The sequence below is a fragment of the Acanthopagrus latus genome, chromosome 6 (assembly GCF_904848185.1).
Source record: "Acanthopagrus latus isolate v.2019 chromosome 6, fAcaLat1.1, whole genome shotgun sequence".
NCBI lineage: Eukaryota > Metazoa > Chordata > Actinopteri > Spariformes > Sparidae > Acanthopagrus > Acanthopagrus latus.
Window position 1 is genome coordinate 6034007 of NC_051044.1, and position 17002 is coordinate 6051008.

The 17002-nt window shown below is 41.8% G+C and overlaps 2 protein-coding genes across 3 annotated transcripts in view; both read right to left on the reverse strand.

The window, feature by feature from the left end:
• Positions 1-6731: 6731 nt before the first annotated feature.
• rem1 (RAS (RAD and GEM)-like GTP-binding 1) lies at positions 6732-14477 on the reverse strand. Its single transcript, XM_037100275.1, has 7 exons — positions 14319-14477; positions 13690-13755; positions 13292-13408; positions 10853-11252; positions 8067-8149; positions 7548-7755; positions 6732-7454 (listed from the first exon to the last, which is right to left on the reverse strand). The coding sequence occupies exons 4-7, from the start codon at positions 11217-11219 to the stop codon at positions 7177-7179; spliced, it is 936 nt and encodes a 311-aa protein (XP_036956170.1). The 5' UTR covers positions 11220-11252; positions 13292-13408; positions 13690-13755; positions 14319-14477; the 3' UTR covers positions 6732-7176.
• A 1192-nt stretch (positions 14478-15669) lies between these two features.
• LOC119020725 (MEF2-activating motif and SAP domain-containing transcriptional regulator-like) overlaps positions 15670-17002 on the reverse strand; it is a 1390-nt gene continuing 57 nt past the window's right edge. The window contains exons 1-5 of one of the 2 annotated variants that reach the window (XM_037100280.1): positions 16965-17002; positions 16691-16828; positions 16353-16594; positions 16133-16192; positions 15670-15805 (exon numbers count right to left, since the gene is read on the reverse strand). The exon at positions 16965-17002 is cut by the window's right edge and continues 57 nt beyond it. In XM_037100280.1, the coding sequence (XP_036956175.1) occupies positions 15696-15805; positions 16133-16192; positions 16353-16594; positions 16691-16800 (522 nt within the window). In that variant the 5' untranslated portion in view covers positions 16801-16828; positions 16965-17002 and the 3' untranslated portion in view covers positions 15670-15695. Of the gene's footprint in view, positions 15907-16132; positions 16193-16352; positions 16595-16690; positions 16829-16964 lie in introns of both variants that reach the window. The other variant, XM_037100279.1, reaches the window with a different exon arrangement.

Consider the following 17002-nt stretch of genomic DNA (forward strand, 5'->3'; position numbering starts at 1 on the left):
AGAGGATTTACTTAACAATTCACTCAGACACTCAGAGGGTTTTATAGGTGCGTCTCATCAGTCGTGTCCTCCTGATGGGGGGTTCAAATATTGGTGTGAAATGTCACCCAGTTCCTTGGACCTGAAGACTGTATCTCTGACATGTTGAGGCAGTTTTGGACTCCTGAGAGTAAATATTTCTCAGGTCAACAGGAAGCGGCAGCTGCTCTGACAGGCCTGGCCAGCTGATGTCATTTCATGTCAGCCCCCTCCTTTTCCAGAAGGAAGCTGTGGTGGGTGGACCTGTTTTAAAACATGTGGAAACAACGTGGATCAGACCTATGAACACGGCTGGATTAACCTATTAGGAGAGCCCAGGGAGAAGGAAAAAAAGCAGCGTGCTCCTGTTAATCCCCCTGTTTCTCCCACTTTTTACTCCATATTTGCTTTATGATAGCAAACTCTGCTATCAATTCAACAGTCCTACTGCCCCAACAATATTCGCAGCCCTTCTAAAGGTCATGTTTGCACAGAGGGATCGAGGCAGCATGCCTCGGAAGCCTTGGGTGCCGTGGCAGGCATGCTGTGTCAGGTCTGTGGATGTATTTCTTGAACGAGGCCCAGAAGGCGCCCACCTCCCTGAAGGAAGGACTCTCCACACATCCCACGCAACCCCTGAAACCAGAGACGGCATAAGCACCGAAGCAAATGTTAATCAGGAAGCTGTCTTCAATCTCTCTAACTCCTGTGGTACAGCACTGTTCGACACCGTGTGGTCCGCCACAGAGGAGGAAAAGTAACAAAACGTATCGCACTTAAAGGATAATTCCATCGATTTTACTCCCGCACGTGTGAAAAAAAGTAGTATAAAGCTTTTTGTGACTACAGAACACAGCACCGGTGCAAGCATCGACGTCACTCAGTGGATGAAGCTTGATGTTTTCTTCCTGGTGAATGATCTACACTAAGCCTGACATGCACCTCGCCACACATCACAGGAATGTGCACCGCGACGACTGTGACTGGCTGGTAGAATCATATTTTCCAGCTTCTCAGGTGCTTCGCAGCAGTGGTATTATCAGGAATTGTGACCTGTAGTTTCTCTAGTAAACACACCGCCTCGTTCGACTGTTGCAACCCCTCCTGAACCGGCTCTTCTTCTTGGGTTATACTTCACTGGAGTGTCTCTGGGAAAGAGAGAGCGAGCGCACAGGCCGGATATCCAGAATGCGGGCCGCAGCCTGGAGGCAAACGCCTGTTGTGTCTCATCTCAACAGAAAGCCAGATTGTTTCACTTACAAACACCCTCGTGTCTTCAGGCCTTGAGAGAGACAAACTCCTGCCTAAAGGTCACAGTGTTGGAGAGGAATCAGAGAGGGATTCGCACTGCATGCTTCAAAGCCTGGTTGTAATGCCAGGCATGTTATGTCAGGTCTGTAGGTGAGGTTTTACGGCAGGTCCATGGAGGCACCCACCTTCCTCAGACAAGATCTACATTCTTGAAGGGTATTCCCACAACGTTTTGCATGCATGCTGCTGAATATCTTCACAACAATTCACCTCTTTACCTTTAACTTTTTTTTTTAATAGGTCAACAGAGTTCAGGATGCAATCATCTGCATCCAACTTTACTTGGAACTTATTAAAAATAAAGAAAAAAACAAGTTGCAAACAGTTCAGCAAAGACAGGTATCAACATCAAAATATGTAATTATAACCTCACTGAATTACAGAGTCAAGCAATCAAAAATGGCTTAAAAACAAATGAAACATAATCATGAAAAGGAGAACTAACTTTAAGTTGCACAGGCTGAAAATGTAATTATTAGTTTACTTTACCTAACAGAGATCACATGACTTTACACTGAATTTAGTGGAATATTTTATCATTTTCTGATTTTTATTTTGAGACTTTATGTATTTATCTTTATATAACATTAGCACATGTATTTACAGCATTCATTGTTGAAGGATTGTTTATGCTTAAGACCACTTTTATTTACTTTTAAGGCATACACGGATATAATTGAAACTTGCAATATGTCATCTATAATTTAATCTTCCTGTTTGTAATGCAAATAATCCAATTAAATTATTGCATTATTTATTTCACTGATATTTAGATTTCTGAAATATTTTCTTCTTATCTATAATATCATTTGCAGTACTTCCTTTTACAATATCAGATGTAATATTTCTGATATCCTGGCAATATTACCTTTTATTATTTCTCAGTATCATTGTATATAATTCTTATTCTCATTCAGTTTTTACTGGAGTTTACTGTGTTCCAAAATGTATCTTATCTTACCTGTGTTGTTATCTCTTCTGCACTGAGGTCAGCATTTACTACTTTTACACTTTTTATAATCAGTCTGCTGTGGTTCTGAATTTTTTTCCCCTCATGTTTCAGTCATTTTGAGCTTTCTCCGGCACAGGAATGTCTTTCAGGATGAATAAAGTCCCGTGTTATCTCATCTTATCTCATCTTATCTCGTCTCGTCTCGTCTCGTCTCGTCTCGTCTCGTCAGGTTAACAGACATCACTCAGTCAGCAGGGGGAGCCACAGTCTCAGACACTTGAACACACTGATGGCAGCGTCTTCAGTTTACATTCCTGTAGTTCTTGGCAGTGTCAGTATGTGTGTGTGTGTGTGTGTGTGTGTGTGTGTGTGTGTGTGTGTGTGTGTGTGTGTGTGTGTGTGTGTGCGTGTGTGTGTGCATTAAGAGGCAGAGTTACAGTAAGGAGGTTTTTACACTGAACCAGAGACAGACAGAGAGGAAACTGTGCAGTTTAAATAAACACGGGGGGGTGTTTGATTCTCTGCGTCCTCTGCTCTGGCTCTGTAAATCAAACGCACCTCAAAGGGGCCTGAAATGTTTGAAATGTCCTTAAGAATAATGTTCAGGTTAGCGAACGCGTGTCCAGGCACAGATACTCTACAGACTTTCCCTCACCCAGCCTGAAGCCGTCAGGTTCCTCCACAGCTCGGTTGTCGATGTGTGCAGGGTTTTCTGATGTAACTGTGAGGGGGAGAAGTCAGAAGTCAATTCATGTTTTTTCTTTTATGTTTTGTGGGGAAAACGTTTCTTGCAATATCTTTACCTGAGCTGAAACTCCTGTGAGTCCTCCATGAGTCATGACTTGTGTTAATCTTGAACTAAGGTCATCTGACATTGACTGCTGAACAGTTTCACACCAAAGTGTGTGCTGGACCCACTGATCCAATCGAGGGTAGCATGTCAATCTCGTGTTTTACCTCACCTGGGCAGGTAGTAGGCCTAGATGTTTGTATGAAGGTGGAGGAGGAGGAGGGTCATGTTCCTCCAAAGTTGTATATCCAATCTAAGCTGACTTAATTATAATGTAACCAACCAAGAATGTAACATCACGACATCAGAATGTCACACATATGCAAAACAGCTACTACACGGAATTTACAAATACAAATGTCAAAACAAAATCACCACCACACTGATAACACACATACACATTCCTTGTAGTACATTTATCTTAGCTCACGTATCATTATTTTCTCCTAAATCTAATCAGGAAGTTTTGTTGGCTAAAACTTACCAAATTGTGACTGTCAGCTGACATTTTTCCACGGAACGAAAACCTGTGTTTTCACGCCAAGCGAAGGCAAATCATGATACTGACATCATGAGAAGAAATGTTTCTTTAGCATGTTTTAATGGAGCTGAATCAACTCTTTAGTTAACTCTTCATTTATCTCTAACAGTGAGGTCTGCAGCCAGTTCGACACTTGGACAGCTTTGACCAGACACTCAAACATAAATAGCACTTTCCATATCAGCATGGCTGCGGGGAGTGATGTCGATTTCTTTATCTGCCCATGTCCACGTTCAGTCCCTGTTAGCCTTGAGCTAATGACCCACATTCACCCCAAAGCTGCCAAATTGCCAACAGGCAAATGCCGAAGCTTTGTCTTCACTGTTTTATGTAAAATTTGGTGTCATCAACCTTTATTCGAATCCTCACAACTTTTGACACTTCAGAGGAAACAATGAGAAGAATTCTCTGATGTTTCTATTTCTGACAGATTCAGGAGGGAGCTGAACTCACAGCTTTGAGCCTCTGGTCCTCCTCCACTGAGAGGATGTTTACACATCACTCTGTGTGTGTGTGTGTGTGTGTGTGTGTGTGTGTATGTGTGTGTGTGTGTCATCCGGGTTGAGCAGAGTCATGCATTTTTTCCATTACCCTCATCAAATCGATGTTAAACACTCCTCTTCCTCCATCTACTGTCCCTTTGCAACCACAGTGTGTGTGTGTGTGTGTGTGTGCGTGAATGTGTGTGTGTGTGAGACCAAAATGGCCGATCAATAAGCAGATAGGATATTTGATCAGTAAAAACTGGGACAACCAGTCTGCCAGATGTGGTTTCCAGATAAACGGCTGCAGATTGTTGTTATTTCACAGCAGCTCAGCTTCATTTCGGTTCACTTTCTAAAAATAAAGCTTCGATGACTTTGGGGACCTCCTGACTTTTCCTCCTGCGCCACAATCAGGTTCACGGTTGTGGCTTTGTTGGGTGAAAACAAATACTGGATGGATTGCCATGAAATTAGATATGGACAATCTTGTCCTGTCACACACAACAGCAATGTCAAATCCGGAGTCAACACAATCATCCACGCTGCTAGATCGCTGCTAGACCCTCTGGTCTGAGACTTAGAAGTGCGATTGTTTGGAGGTTGAGCGCCATTTCTCATGCTTTTATGTTGACAAACTGATTCACCAGCACACATAGTTACTGACGCCTACATCGTTACCACAGAAAACCTTTGAGATATGTTGATGATATGACAAAAAACGAATCGCTTGCGACAAAATGGCACATTTGGAGATTCTGCTGAGTACTCTGGACTAGAACCTCCCTTAATTTTGCTCTGATTCACTTTATTAGCGTAAAAGTCGGCCTAGGTCATGTTCAGATGTTTTGCTTTGGTTGACTAGAGATTTGGAGCTGCAGCTGCATCATTCCTCTGGACAGAAATACAATAGTACATGTGTGCTGTGTCCCAACTTCATTTACTCAGACCCAGTGACATATATATACTTATATGTACACATCTGAACACGTGCTTTTAAGTGTTCCCCATATCGTGATACCTTGATTATTCAAATAGGCCTTGTAGTTGCAGAGATACACTCTGTTAATTATTGACGTGTAATTTTTGGAGGGCAGAGACCCAAAATAGAGGCTAGTTCTTCACAGGTTAAAGACCTGATCTGATAAATAAATCAGATTTGCCTTCAGTCTGAACTTCGCCCTTGTGTCGGCTCTTAGCTGGCAGCACGCGAACACGCTGAACTAAGATGGCGAACGTGGTAAATGCTACTTGTTTACCCACGGCGTGCTAGCATTATCGCTTTGAACCTGTTGGTATGCTAATGTTAGTATTTAGCTCGTGGTCTCGCAGAGTTGTTATCATGGATGGACTGTCTCCTCTGAGGGTAACAATAATAACACAGCTAACCAGGCCGTGTATGGTTCCCCACAGGGTTTGTACTCAGCCTGAGAGGCTAAACTCAGGGCAGAACAGACCCAGTAAAAGACACCGTCCCATCCATCAGCCCAACACTCGGCCTGTTTTCTGTCAACCCCGCAGAGGTGTCAGCATGCAACCCCGTCGTCATGACGACTGGTCAGTAAACTGCTTCATCTTCCATTGTTGTTAACCCACCACAGGTCACCATGGCAGCAGTAAACAGCTCGGAGGCCCGGGGGGTCTGTGTGGCGACCTGCGAGTGTGTTTATGTTGAGGAGGAACACAGCGGTTCGATCTCTGCAGCTCCTGAAGAGACGAGATTACAACTTTAAATGATTATTGATTACAACAAAAACAATTGGACGATTTGATATCATTTGACATTAGAGGTCCAATTTGTAAGAAAGTTGATTTTGACGCTGTGGGATGGGAGGTTTGCTTGGCCACCGTCGCAAAGAGTCAAAAATCAGCTTTCTTACAAACTGGACCTTCCATTTAAACAGAACTGACTAAATAATCTAATTCTGATTTAAGACATGATGATAAAAACACAGGGAAATGTGTGATAAGATGAAGGAAGTACTTACAACAGACCACCGCTCACTGTGTTGCTACGTATGTCAAGCTTGACATCATCACACTCCGGTGAAGTTTACATCGAAAAGATATGCCATCAAATCACTTTGTCATATGACAAACAATGGGTGCTTGATTGCAGTCAGAAGTTCAGAAAAACAACCGTTGATTTTACTGAAATGACAAATCGCACCCGTTGGTTTTTTTTTTAAGTTTATACTGAGAAAGAACAAAGCTCCTTTTATCTGGTTAAAACTCTGCATCAGCAGCATGAGCTCAGATATATTATCACCCAGGACTGACTAACGAAGTGTCGTCTTTTTGGAAGTAACTCTAGATTCCTCCTTCATGAGGTCAGTTAGTAAGCAGGACATGTTAATGTTAGAAGCTTACTTTAGAGCAGATAAGTACAAGTTTGATCTATTCCTTTGGAACGGGCTGAAAAAATTACACAAGCCTCCAAACTGCGCCTGGTTCTGAATGCTTAAATCTGTCCAGACAATCACTGTTTGTGGAAGACTTTACTGAGCAGTAAATGGTAGCAAAAAACAAGAAATAACATAAATAAAACTAAATTCAAATGATCAAAAAGTACGTATATTTATATCATGCAGGTAGTCAGCTGTATTTGACTTCTGTAAAACATGATTTTGAGAGGACTGTTCCTTTAAGACTTTTATTCTGCACAGTGTTGAACTGAAAACAGTAGAAACCTCAGGAGAACAGAGGACACAGCGGAAACTACGGGACATCCCGAACAGACATCTGGTCGCACACACCCACACACAGACACACACACACACACACTGACAAACACTCATCCAACCTTTAACCCTACAGTGACGATCCTTTTTACAGTCGGTCTGTTTTTAATACTTAGTTCATCTGGAGGAAAAAGTCACAAAAAAAATAAAATCATGAGACCAAACAGGGAAACGAGTTTGTCACAGTGATCACAGCGACGTACGTACAGCACATCATCTGTCCGCTGTTTGCTGCTGATCATCATTCTTGTCGGCTCGCAGACGTCATCATCCGCGATATCACAACCAGAGAGAACTTCAGCAAGTCAAAAAAGGTCCAACCTCCTGTCGGACAAGTGTCTTCAGAGGACGGCCAGGTCGTGGCAGCTCTTAGACCGCGCTTTGACCGCCATGCGCTGGTTGTTGCGTGCTACCAGTCGGTCCAGGAAGCGCCGAGCCTTCTGGGAAAGGCTCTCTTTGCGTTTGTAGATGGAGCGCCGGCGTTCGGCGGCCTCGCTGCCGTCCCGACGGAGGCGGATCTGTCGGACCACGCCCTCGAAAAGCTCGGCCACATTGTGCTGCAGAGACGCCGACGTCTCAATGAACTTACAGTCAAACACCACTGCACACGCTCGGCCCTCTGGGAAAAAAACAAAAAAAAAAACAGAAAGAGAATAAATTCCTCTGATAGCATCAATCGGTCATTAGCCATCATCAGATCGCTGATCCTCACCTTCTACAGCGACTTCTCTGGACCGGACCAGGTCACTCTTGTTGCCCACGAGGATGATGGGAAGGTTTTCGGCCTGGCGGGCGCGTCGCAGCGTGATACGGAGCTCAGAGGCAGAATCGAAGCTGGAGCGGTCCGTGACGGAGTACACGATGACGTAAGCACTCCCAACCTTCAGACAGTCGACCTGAGAGGAGTCGTCCTCCGCCTCCTGACAGGGAGAGACACACGGACACAGACGAGGAGAGACAGACTTACTTTACTTTGAATCCAGATTCAAAGAGACAATCTGGAAAATACAGATTTTGATGCTGTTTCACAATAAAAGGGTATCTGGAGTGAACCAGGAAGAGGCATTTATTGTGAAAGAGCAACAGGAAGTTTCCTTTAATAAGAGGGGATTAATGAATAGTAATCCAATCGATGGTCTTTCAATCAATACTCAGTATGCCTCTTTTTTTTGGGCAGTGATCAGGTGTACACACACACACACACACACACACACACACACACACACTGTACCAGTCTGTCATTCTCCCAGGTATCCATGACGATGAGTGTGGTTTCCTCTCCATCTACAGTCAGTGTGCGCTCGTACGTGTCCTCTGCAACAAACAATAAACAACAAGATTAAGAAGCTGCAGTCCGGCTAGCAGCTCTGTGAGGCACAGCAGTACGTTGAGCTAAATGCCAATGTAGCAATAACGACAAGCAAAACATAATATCACAATCTGTTAAATCGCAGTTATGATCCATGATCCATATCGCAATCGTTTATCTCAAGTTTCGATAAAGCCAAAGAATCTCTCAGTTTGATATTGAATTTAAGTGAATTATTTTGAGCATCCACTATTTGATGAGCTCTAACTTCCACTGCATTGTTGGGTAAAAGTAATTCATCCATGTAGCATCTAGTTGGTTACATAACTGGATCTGTTTGGTCACGTAGCGCGGAGCCACTCGTCAGTTAGGGACATCTTCAAGATCGATCACAATCTAAAATGTTCAGATTGCCCAGCCCTAATCAGCATGCTGAAATATGCATGTCTAGCAGGTATAAAGTTTATAATGTTCCTCATCCAGTGTAACAAATTAGAATGCTAACATTTACCAATTAGCTGTAAACACAAAGTGAGGGTTTAGTTTTGCAGTTATTTTGTCACAAACCAAAGCACTGGACACATTCATCTGTCGAATAATTGTTGAGATATTTCTCGAGCGGTGGAGGAATCGACCAACTACGACTCAAGCAAGAGTGGAAGAAACAATCCAAGAACAACAAAATAACACTGATCATAAAGAGACAACAGAGTTAATAACATTAACAAACAACTACATCAGGACGCTGAACAAACAAAACAATAATGTAAAATGTGTAAAACTAAAGCAGAGAGTGTAAGCAGACACGAAGCCCAGTCAGCTGGAAAACTAAGAGCAGACAGCCTCTGCCCCCTCACATCATGTCAGACTGTCACAGATCAATACAGGCTGTCAATCATGGCCCGAGGCCAATCGTCACGTGACACTGGAGCTAATCAATGACAGTGGGTCAGTCAAGGTTGTGATTTCAGAGCAAAGTCAGGGACAGAAACTGAGCATTGATCTGCAGAAGATGGAGCTGGAGTACAGAACCGCAACACAATAAAACATGGTCGAAGGGGAAAAACTTCAGTCTGTCAGTTCCATAAAGTAGTTCGAATTGTAACAGAGGAAACAGTCTGAGTAGCACTAACTATTACCAATAAACTCATCTTAATGTGGACAGTTGGTGGAGGGTTCATTTATCTAACAATTTTAGCTGACAACATTAAAAAATAAACTCAAATCATCAACGGAACTTGGAGAAATTACAGTTTCACATTGTATCAAAGACGTCTTTTTGTTGCAGGGCAGTCTACTGAAGTTAGCATGCTAACCAGCTAGCCCCTAGCTCTCAGCTACTGTAGCACAACCACTAACTGCATTGAGCTTACTAGCTACTAACTACAGCGGCTGCAGTTAGCGGTTAATGTGCTGCATCCTGTTTGTTTACAGTATGAATTCCACAGGTGTTAGATTCTTACATATCGCACCTTTAATAAATGAATGATTAAACACCGCTCTCACGTCAGCAGCTCAATATTAATCCACCTAACAGCATCTCTAAAGCTCACTAATCAACACGTGTCTTGTTTATTTAATTTGTACTACAAAAACTGAAAAGTAAAACCAACAAATCAGGACAGATATTTGTTGATTCATGTACGTTAGAGGTGCTGGTAGGTGGATTTTGTGTCTTAATATTAAAGCAGTAAAGTAATGTTAAAGTAAACTTAGTCAGTCGGCTGCCTGTTGTAGCTGCATATCTACTGTGAAGAACGCAAATTCCTGGCAAGAAAGCAAATAAACATAGTTCCTGACTAAAAACATCCTCAGAAGCCCAGGAAGTGTTCTTTCCAAAGTCCAGTGTTACAAAAAAGACATCTGAAAAAGCTGTTGACCGGAAACTAACAACTGCAAACAAGATCCGTTGTTAAGGTCCCTCCACATCAAGAACAATCACTGTAACAATAATAAAGATAACAATGTGAGGATCCACACGGGTAAATGATAAAGTTCTGTAAACACTGGTGCCAAGCACGCACTGCACACTCCAGCTGTGTCGGCAGGGTAGGAAAATGAACATTAAGAACCTGTTACTGCTGTGAGCTGTGCAAGGAAACAAAAAGAAAACCCCCAGAAGGATTTGGTTTCACTAAATTCTTTAAAGATGATGAGTACGGAGAAATTGGACCCTCTGTCTTGAGAGCGGTCATCTTTGAAGACAAACTTTGTTCGTACTTTTGGCTGAATCAACATCGATCATCCTGCCGATTGTCTGAAAAGACATCTCACCAAACGCATTAGTAGATAAACTGATTAACTCCTTCAGTTATGTGTTATTATGGATACCACCTGTCTCTTTGCCAAGACCCGCCTTTCTCTGCCTCTGATTGGTTGCCTTAATTGGTTAGATTAAGGCATGAGGAGTGAGATTGGTTAAGGTGAGGTCAGGAATATCAGTAAATAAGTAAGTAAATCAGAGGCGGAGTAGGGCGGGTCTTAGAAGAAAAAAAAAACAGTGGGATCCATAAAGTTCTTCTCATCGTAAAAAGCAGTGGTATCCGTAATGTTGCCTGAGTTATACAACAGAATCTGTCTAAAGTTAGCTAATATTAGCTACCACGAGCTAACGCGCCAAGAAAAGCTGCAGATCCCTGAGGTGTTGAGCTTTAGAAACAAATGTCAAACTAGATAAACCAATCAGATAACCAAACGTAACGTCCCACCTCCTGGTTGTTCATCTTTCTCCGTGATTCCAGCAAAGATTCCCGCGAGGCTGGTCTTTCCGACGCCATGGTCGCCTAGTAACACCACTCTGTAAACGCACTCCGAGTCGCTCTGCGAGTCGTCCTCCGAGTCTGAACTCCACTGGGCGCGGTAGTGGAGCGACTTGTCTCCAGGGTGGTACGACGCCGACTGTCCCAGAGGAGGGTGGCTGCGCTGGGCGCGGGGCTGCTCAGGGTCGGGCAGGGTGCTGCTGGAGAGCCGGGTGTCTCGGGGCCAGGACGGGTGATGGCAGAAGTGGCCGGGAGGAATCGGCGTGCTGGCTCGCCGCCGCAGGGGCTCCTTCTCTCTCTGGGTGTTGAGGGTCATGTTGCTATGGTAATGGCATCAGGATGGATGGGCCTGAGGGACACGCAAGGAGGTTCAGGTTCAAGAAGAAAGTCTGGTGCACTATGGTCTTTCAGAATTTTGGAAAGGTCTTTAAATTGATTGAAAAATTGATTAAAGTGACCAGTTACAGAGCATCGTTTCCAGTCCAATCTCAGGACTGGACACGATCCTGTTTTTAGCGTTGTCCATATTCTAAGAGAGAGGTCAGCAACCGATTACAAACAAAGATGAAACCTTTAGTTTAACGTGTGACTGTGCTGCAGTGATGTAGACGTGTACTCCAGGGCGTGTCAGCACACTCTGACATCACTGCTGGTATCAGGTACAACAGACTGGACACTTCTCACCAGATGATGGCAGCATCACGTTTTACCATCCGTCCTGACTGGTCCGATCACAAGTGGACCGCTTTAAGCCCTTCAATTCACACCTGGCATCAAATGCATCTCGACATGTGTCTCGAGTGACCTCTTGCAAATATACACGTACATCACTGGATACATTGTTTTTACTCAAAAGAAAAAATATCATCACATCATCACATAATGTTTGCCAAATTAACAAGTACGCCAAAATACGTAACAACCTGTCTTAGACAGCGTTTCCAAAAGTTTATAATGTGACTTCTAATGCTACAAGTCTCAGAATTTAGCGTTTTTTGAAGGGAGTCTGGGGAATTTCTCCACGGATCAGAAATAAGTATATGTTTGTAGTTACTGTTTACCGTGAAAATGTTTTATTATGTAATATTTGGTGATAACGGAGAAATTGGTTGAAACAAACTACCTAACTAACTAACTAACTAGCTTTGATTAAGTTTAAAATATAGTTTGAGCAGAGTCTGAGTGTTACTTTATAGCTCAGTAAAACAAGACACAAGTTAAGAAGATTAAAATTAAACCCTTCCGATCAAATGACGGTCACTCCCTTTTATGATTTGTCTGGAGACAGAAAGACACGAGGGTCTGATGATAAAAGAACCAGAGGAATTTATTTCCTATATTTACACAGGGAGTACATTTCCTGTGACCGACTACATCCCTTTACATTTATGATAACACGTAGCACACTTTGTATTGCTGCGTTCAGTTTCCGTTACTTGGACTGGACAAGAATTTAAAACAGTCTGTTGTAAGTCACTTACAATAAACAGTTTTGACTCCACAATCAGTTGTAATGTACATAAATGTACCAAATAGCGTTTAAGTTAAGAACTGATTTGACTGAATATTATTTAGCACCCACTGAACTCAAGTCCCGGGTCTAATCCCGGTTATTATAACTAAACTTAAACCCATGAAGAATCTGCCCTGAGCATGTGTAAGAGAGCACAGACACACATAAAAAACCTCCTGCGATAAATAATTCAAGTATTCAAAGGTGCCAAGTGCGACAGTCAGTGATAGTGAGGTTGAGTCTGACCAGGACAGATCTCCTGCCTCTGAGAGTAGCTAATGAACAACTTACTCTCACTTATTTTACAGCTTAAGTTCGGCAACAACCTCCAAAATAACTTTTCATTAACAGAAATTATTCTAAATTCCGCAGAGCTACAATCTTCAGACATTCAGGGGGTTAAATTATTGCAGGTCTCATATGTAAAATATCGCACAGTTAATGACATAGTTGAAGAAGAGTTAATAAACTACATTGTTAAATTTAAGTAAAGTGATAGTGACTAGAAACTCTCATTAAAGAAAGCACAAGAAATGCACGTTTTCACATTTCAAAATGACACTTTACACAAAAAATGTCATAAAAAACCCAAATTCCTGCATCTTCCATGTGAATGTTATCACATGTAACATATCAAAAGACACGTCGACATGTTAACTTAACAGTGAAATATATTTCACATGTGCTATTAAATGTAAAATGTATGTTTTTTTGTGTGTAAAACATCTTAAAATAACCTCCTGATATAATTCTGGACAGAGGTCATAATAAATGTGTGGAAAGTTTATCATTTGTAAGTGGCGACTGAATAAACACTAGAAGGAATAAAAATAAGCATCAGCAGCAGATAACATGCAGAGGACAGGCAGCCTTACCGTACACCCCATGAACAGTCCTGTTTCCGTCCAGCCTCAGTAAACAACAGAACTGAACTGGACCCTGTGTCTGTGTCTCTGGCGGTGTAACAGTACCCCGGTGCCACAGTAACCCGCCTGGAAAAAAAAAAAAAAAGTTCCACAACAGCGTTAAAAATTCAGCAGTGGAATCACAGAGTTATCTACCTCCCTGTGTGTGTGTGTGTGTGTGTGTGTGTGTGTGTGTGTGTCAGAGTGACAGCAGAGGAGAAACAGATAACTGAGGAGGGATTGTGTGTGTGTGTGTGTGTGTGTGTGTGTGTGTGTGTGTGTTTAGGAAACATCTCAGTCACTTCCTGTTCGCCCCAGTGATCATCATCACTGGATACAGATTTTAAATATTTAGTACATTTACTAACCAGAGAGCTAAACGATGAAGGAAGTTTCTCCGACATAGGACTTGTCAAGACGGATCATCAGAGAGTCTTTGAGAAAGTTAGATAACCACCCAGTAAATGAAGGATGAGCATCAGTTTACAATCAGAAAAAGTTACAGTAATACAAAAGACGAACTGGCTAACCATAAACTTGCTACTTAGCTTCTAGCACAAGAACAGTTTACGAGCTAGCTAGCTAGCTAACAAAGGGCTAGTTTATTTTTAAACTGACCAACAGCTGACAAATAACTGACTGATAGAAATACAAGTTAACCTTTTAAAGGACTAACAAAAAAGTAGCTACTACTATTAGGTAGAATGAGCTAACTGTTAAAGATACTACCTAGCTAATTAACTGATTACTATTAGGTAGAGCTAGCTAACTGTTAAAGATACCAGTTTACTGACTAGCTAGCTGATGAAGTACCAGTTTACTACCTTGTTAATTAACTGACTACTATTAGGTAGAACTAGCTAACTGTTAAAGATACTAGTGTGCTGACTAGCTAGCTGATGAAGTACCAGTTTAACCAACTACCAAGCTGATTAAAAAAAACTAAATTTATTAATTTATCTGATGAAGGACTAACTGTAAATACCAATTTACTCACCAGCAGGCTGATAAAAGTGTCCTAGCTAGTTGACGAGGCATTGGTTTACCAACTGGTTAGCTAACAAGCCATTTCAGTAACTATCTGCTGGCAGAGGACAGCGTTCGGGGTAATATGTGTCTGTTGGCAGTAATGGAGTGATAGAACACGCTGCTGATAATATTTCAGTAATATAATACTACATTTCAGTCATGCAGCAGGTTATAATCCACATAACCAACCGATGTGAAGCATTTATTGTTGTTTTTTTAATTGATTTTTATCTTGTCCTGTCATTATAGGATACATTATAGAAGGTAAAGGTCTATTTTGCTTCATATTACTAAGCCTACAATTAAACATATGTATTCCTGTCTCATTATATATTAGACTATAATCATACAATTTAAATAAATCATTGTAGTTTAGAGCATAGTTTAAGAGTTGTAGTTTTTTTTTTTTTTTTAAATCAATCCCAATTTGTCTTACTTTTTGTCTGACAGAAAAGGGTTTCCACAGTTTACACGAGGCGCCATGGAAAATCAGAAACACACATCATTTCCTCTTTGACTCCCTGAGTGCTCTCACTGAAACTCAACACATCACAGATGTTTAGATTTGATCCTCCCCCTCGGTTTAAAAGTTTAAACTTTAAGAGGAGTTTCCTCCCACATCATCATCATCGTCACCACGATCACCGATCCAGAGAGCGGCTCGGTTACCAGCGGTTCAGTTGTTAAACGTCTGAATGATTTAGCACCTGACTGGACACAATGATTAACTCTCTGTCATTGAAACACCACAGCAACATTAAAAACAATGACATAAGTTCAACATTTTCTCAACTGAAGTGGAAACCTTTTATGATCAAATAACAATGTCTGTTACAGCAAAACACAATAAAACATATCTGATGTCTTCTGCTAGTTTTTTTTAACTCTCCTCGTGCTTTAGATCGAAAGTTCATGCTTGTCTTACTTTTTAACACTTGTTGTTACTCGTACCTCTGTTCTGCTTGTTTTCAAAAGAGTGTTTTGGGATTAAAAACTACTATAATAAACAAATAATCAGAAAAGGCACATTGAAATAGAACAACTTCGTATATTCAGATGACTGTATATTATCATTCCTGATGTATGATGAGTAGATGTATTATGTGGAGAATTGACTTCTGCTGCCTCCACATGGTCACAGGAGGAAATGTAACGCTGCTACAGTTCAGTTCATGTTATATTTATATATATACTGTTGATTTTTTCATCTTAACATGCTACAGTTTCAAAATTATTCTAATATATTTAGATACACTTGAGATGTTCTATGTCTCCTCAGTTTTTCATAAATAATAAGATAACTTTACCCTGACAGGAACTTAAGTTGATTCCTTTATTTTATTTCTTAAGTTGTGATCTTTAATATTTGTCCTCGGATAAATCCTGAGACGACGGAGGGGTGCTGCCCTGCTGGGCTCCATCTGACTGCTGAAGGTTGACGTCGTCGGTTTGATCCTGATCGGCAGGAGGAGGAGGAGGAGAAGGAGAAGGAGAAGGAGAAGGAGAAGGAGAAGGAGAAGGAGAAGGAGAAGAAGTAGGTAGAGGTGAAGGTGTGTCTGGAGTGGAGAACATAAATATAAAATGAAATATACCAGATGAATTAAACATTAAGGATAATTCTATGAATCATCAGTGAAAACACTGTTAAAGGAATCATTTTAAATACATCACCTGATATCAACGGCTTCTATTTATTTCTGTTTGCATTTAGCTTTTGGATTAATGTCAACATGAAGGTGAGTTTTCATACATAAAGACTCTTGAAGGTGCTCTGTTTCTCACCTGAAGGAGGATTTGTAATAGTGATCCATCTCCACAGTTTGTCCTGCCAAGTGTTCACATCTGCAGGAGGGAAACAAATCTACATCAAGCTCCAAAAAGATACTGAAAACACGAGTAACTGAGATTATTTACCGTGAGCACTCTCAATTTAACTCTCACTCGAATTTAACAAAACAGATTATGTTGTTTTAAGTCTTCAACAATATTCAGTGACCTCTACCTCTGCTGGGAAGAGAAGTTGCCGCTGCTGTTGATACCTCCGGGTCGGATCCGGCATGAGATCTGCGTCGTCCTCCATCTTCCTCTCCTGGTTCAGCTTCAGGTTTGTCCCCAGGCTCAGTTTCCACCTGAACAAACACTCGGTCCAGAAGGCGCTCCAGCAGCTGGTCGGCATGGCCCGGCTCAGTTCTGATGGTCAGGGTGCGAGTGGGTCCTGCTGAGATCTTCAGCTCTGTGAGGTTTCTGAGGAGAACAAACATTTAGATCCAGACAAGTTGTTGCTTCATCACGTCGGATGTTCTGCTGATACGTCTGTGTGAGGCAGCTGTGGGTTTATACCTGCTGCGTCTGAGGGTCCACCAGAGAACCAGTAAGACCAGAAGAACCAGCAGCAGAACCAGCAGGCACACAGCCAAGATATCAGAGGTCAATTTCTGTGTCATTGTCATGATGAACCGCAGTCTCAATGCTACGCTCCTGTTTTGGGGGGAAAAAAAGTTGGATTAACAAGAAAGTTTAGAGTTTATTCTGGATCTTGGAAACTACTCCAGAGCTTTTCGATTGTATCACTTGTGACTCATTTAAATGCTCAGCAAAATTAAAAAAATTGTACCTGTATGTCCTGCTGGTATCCTGCAGTCTGAAGGAAAT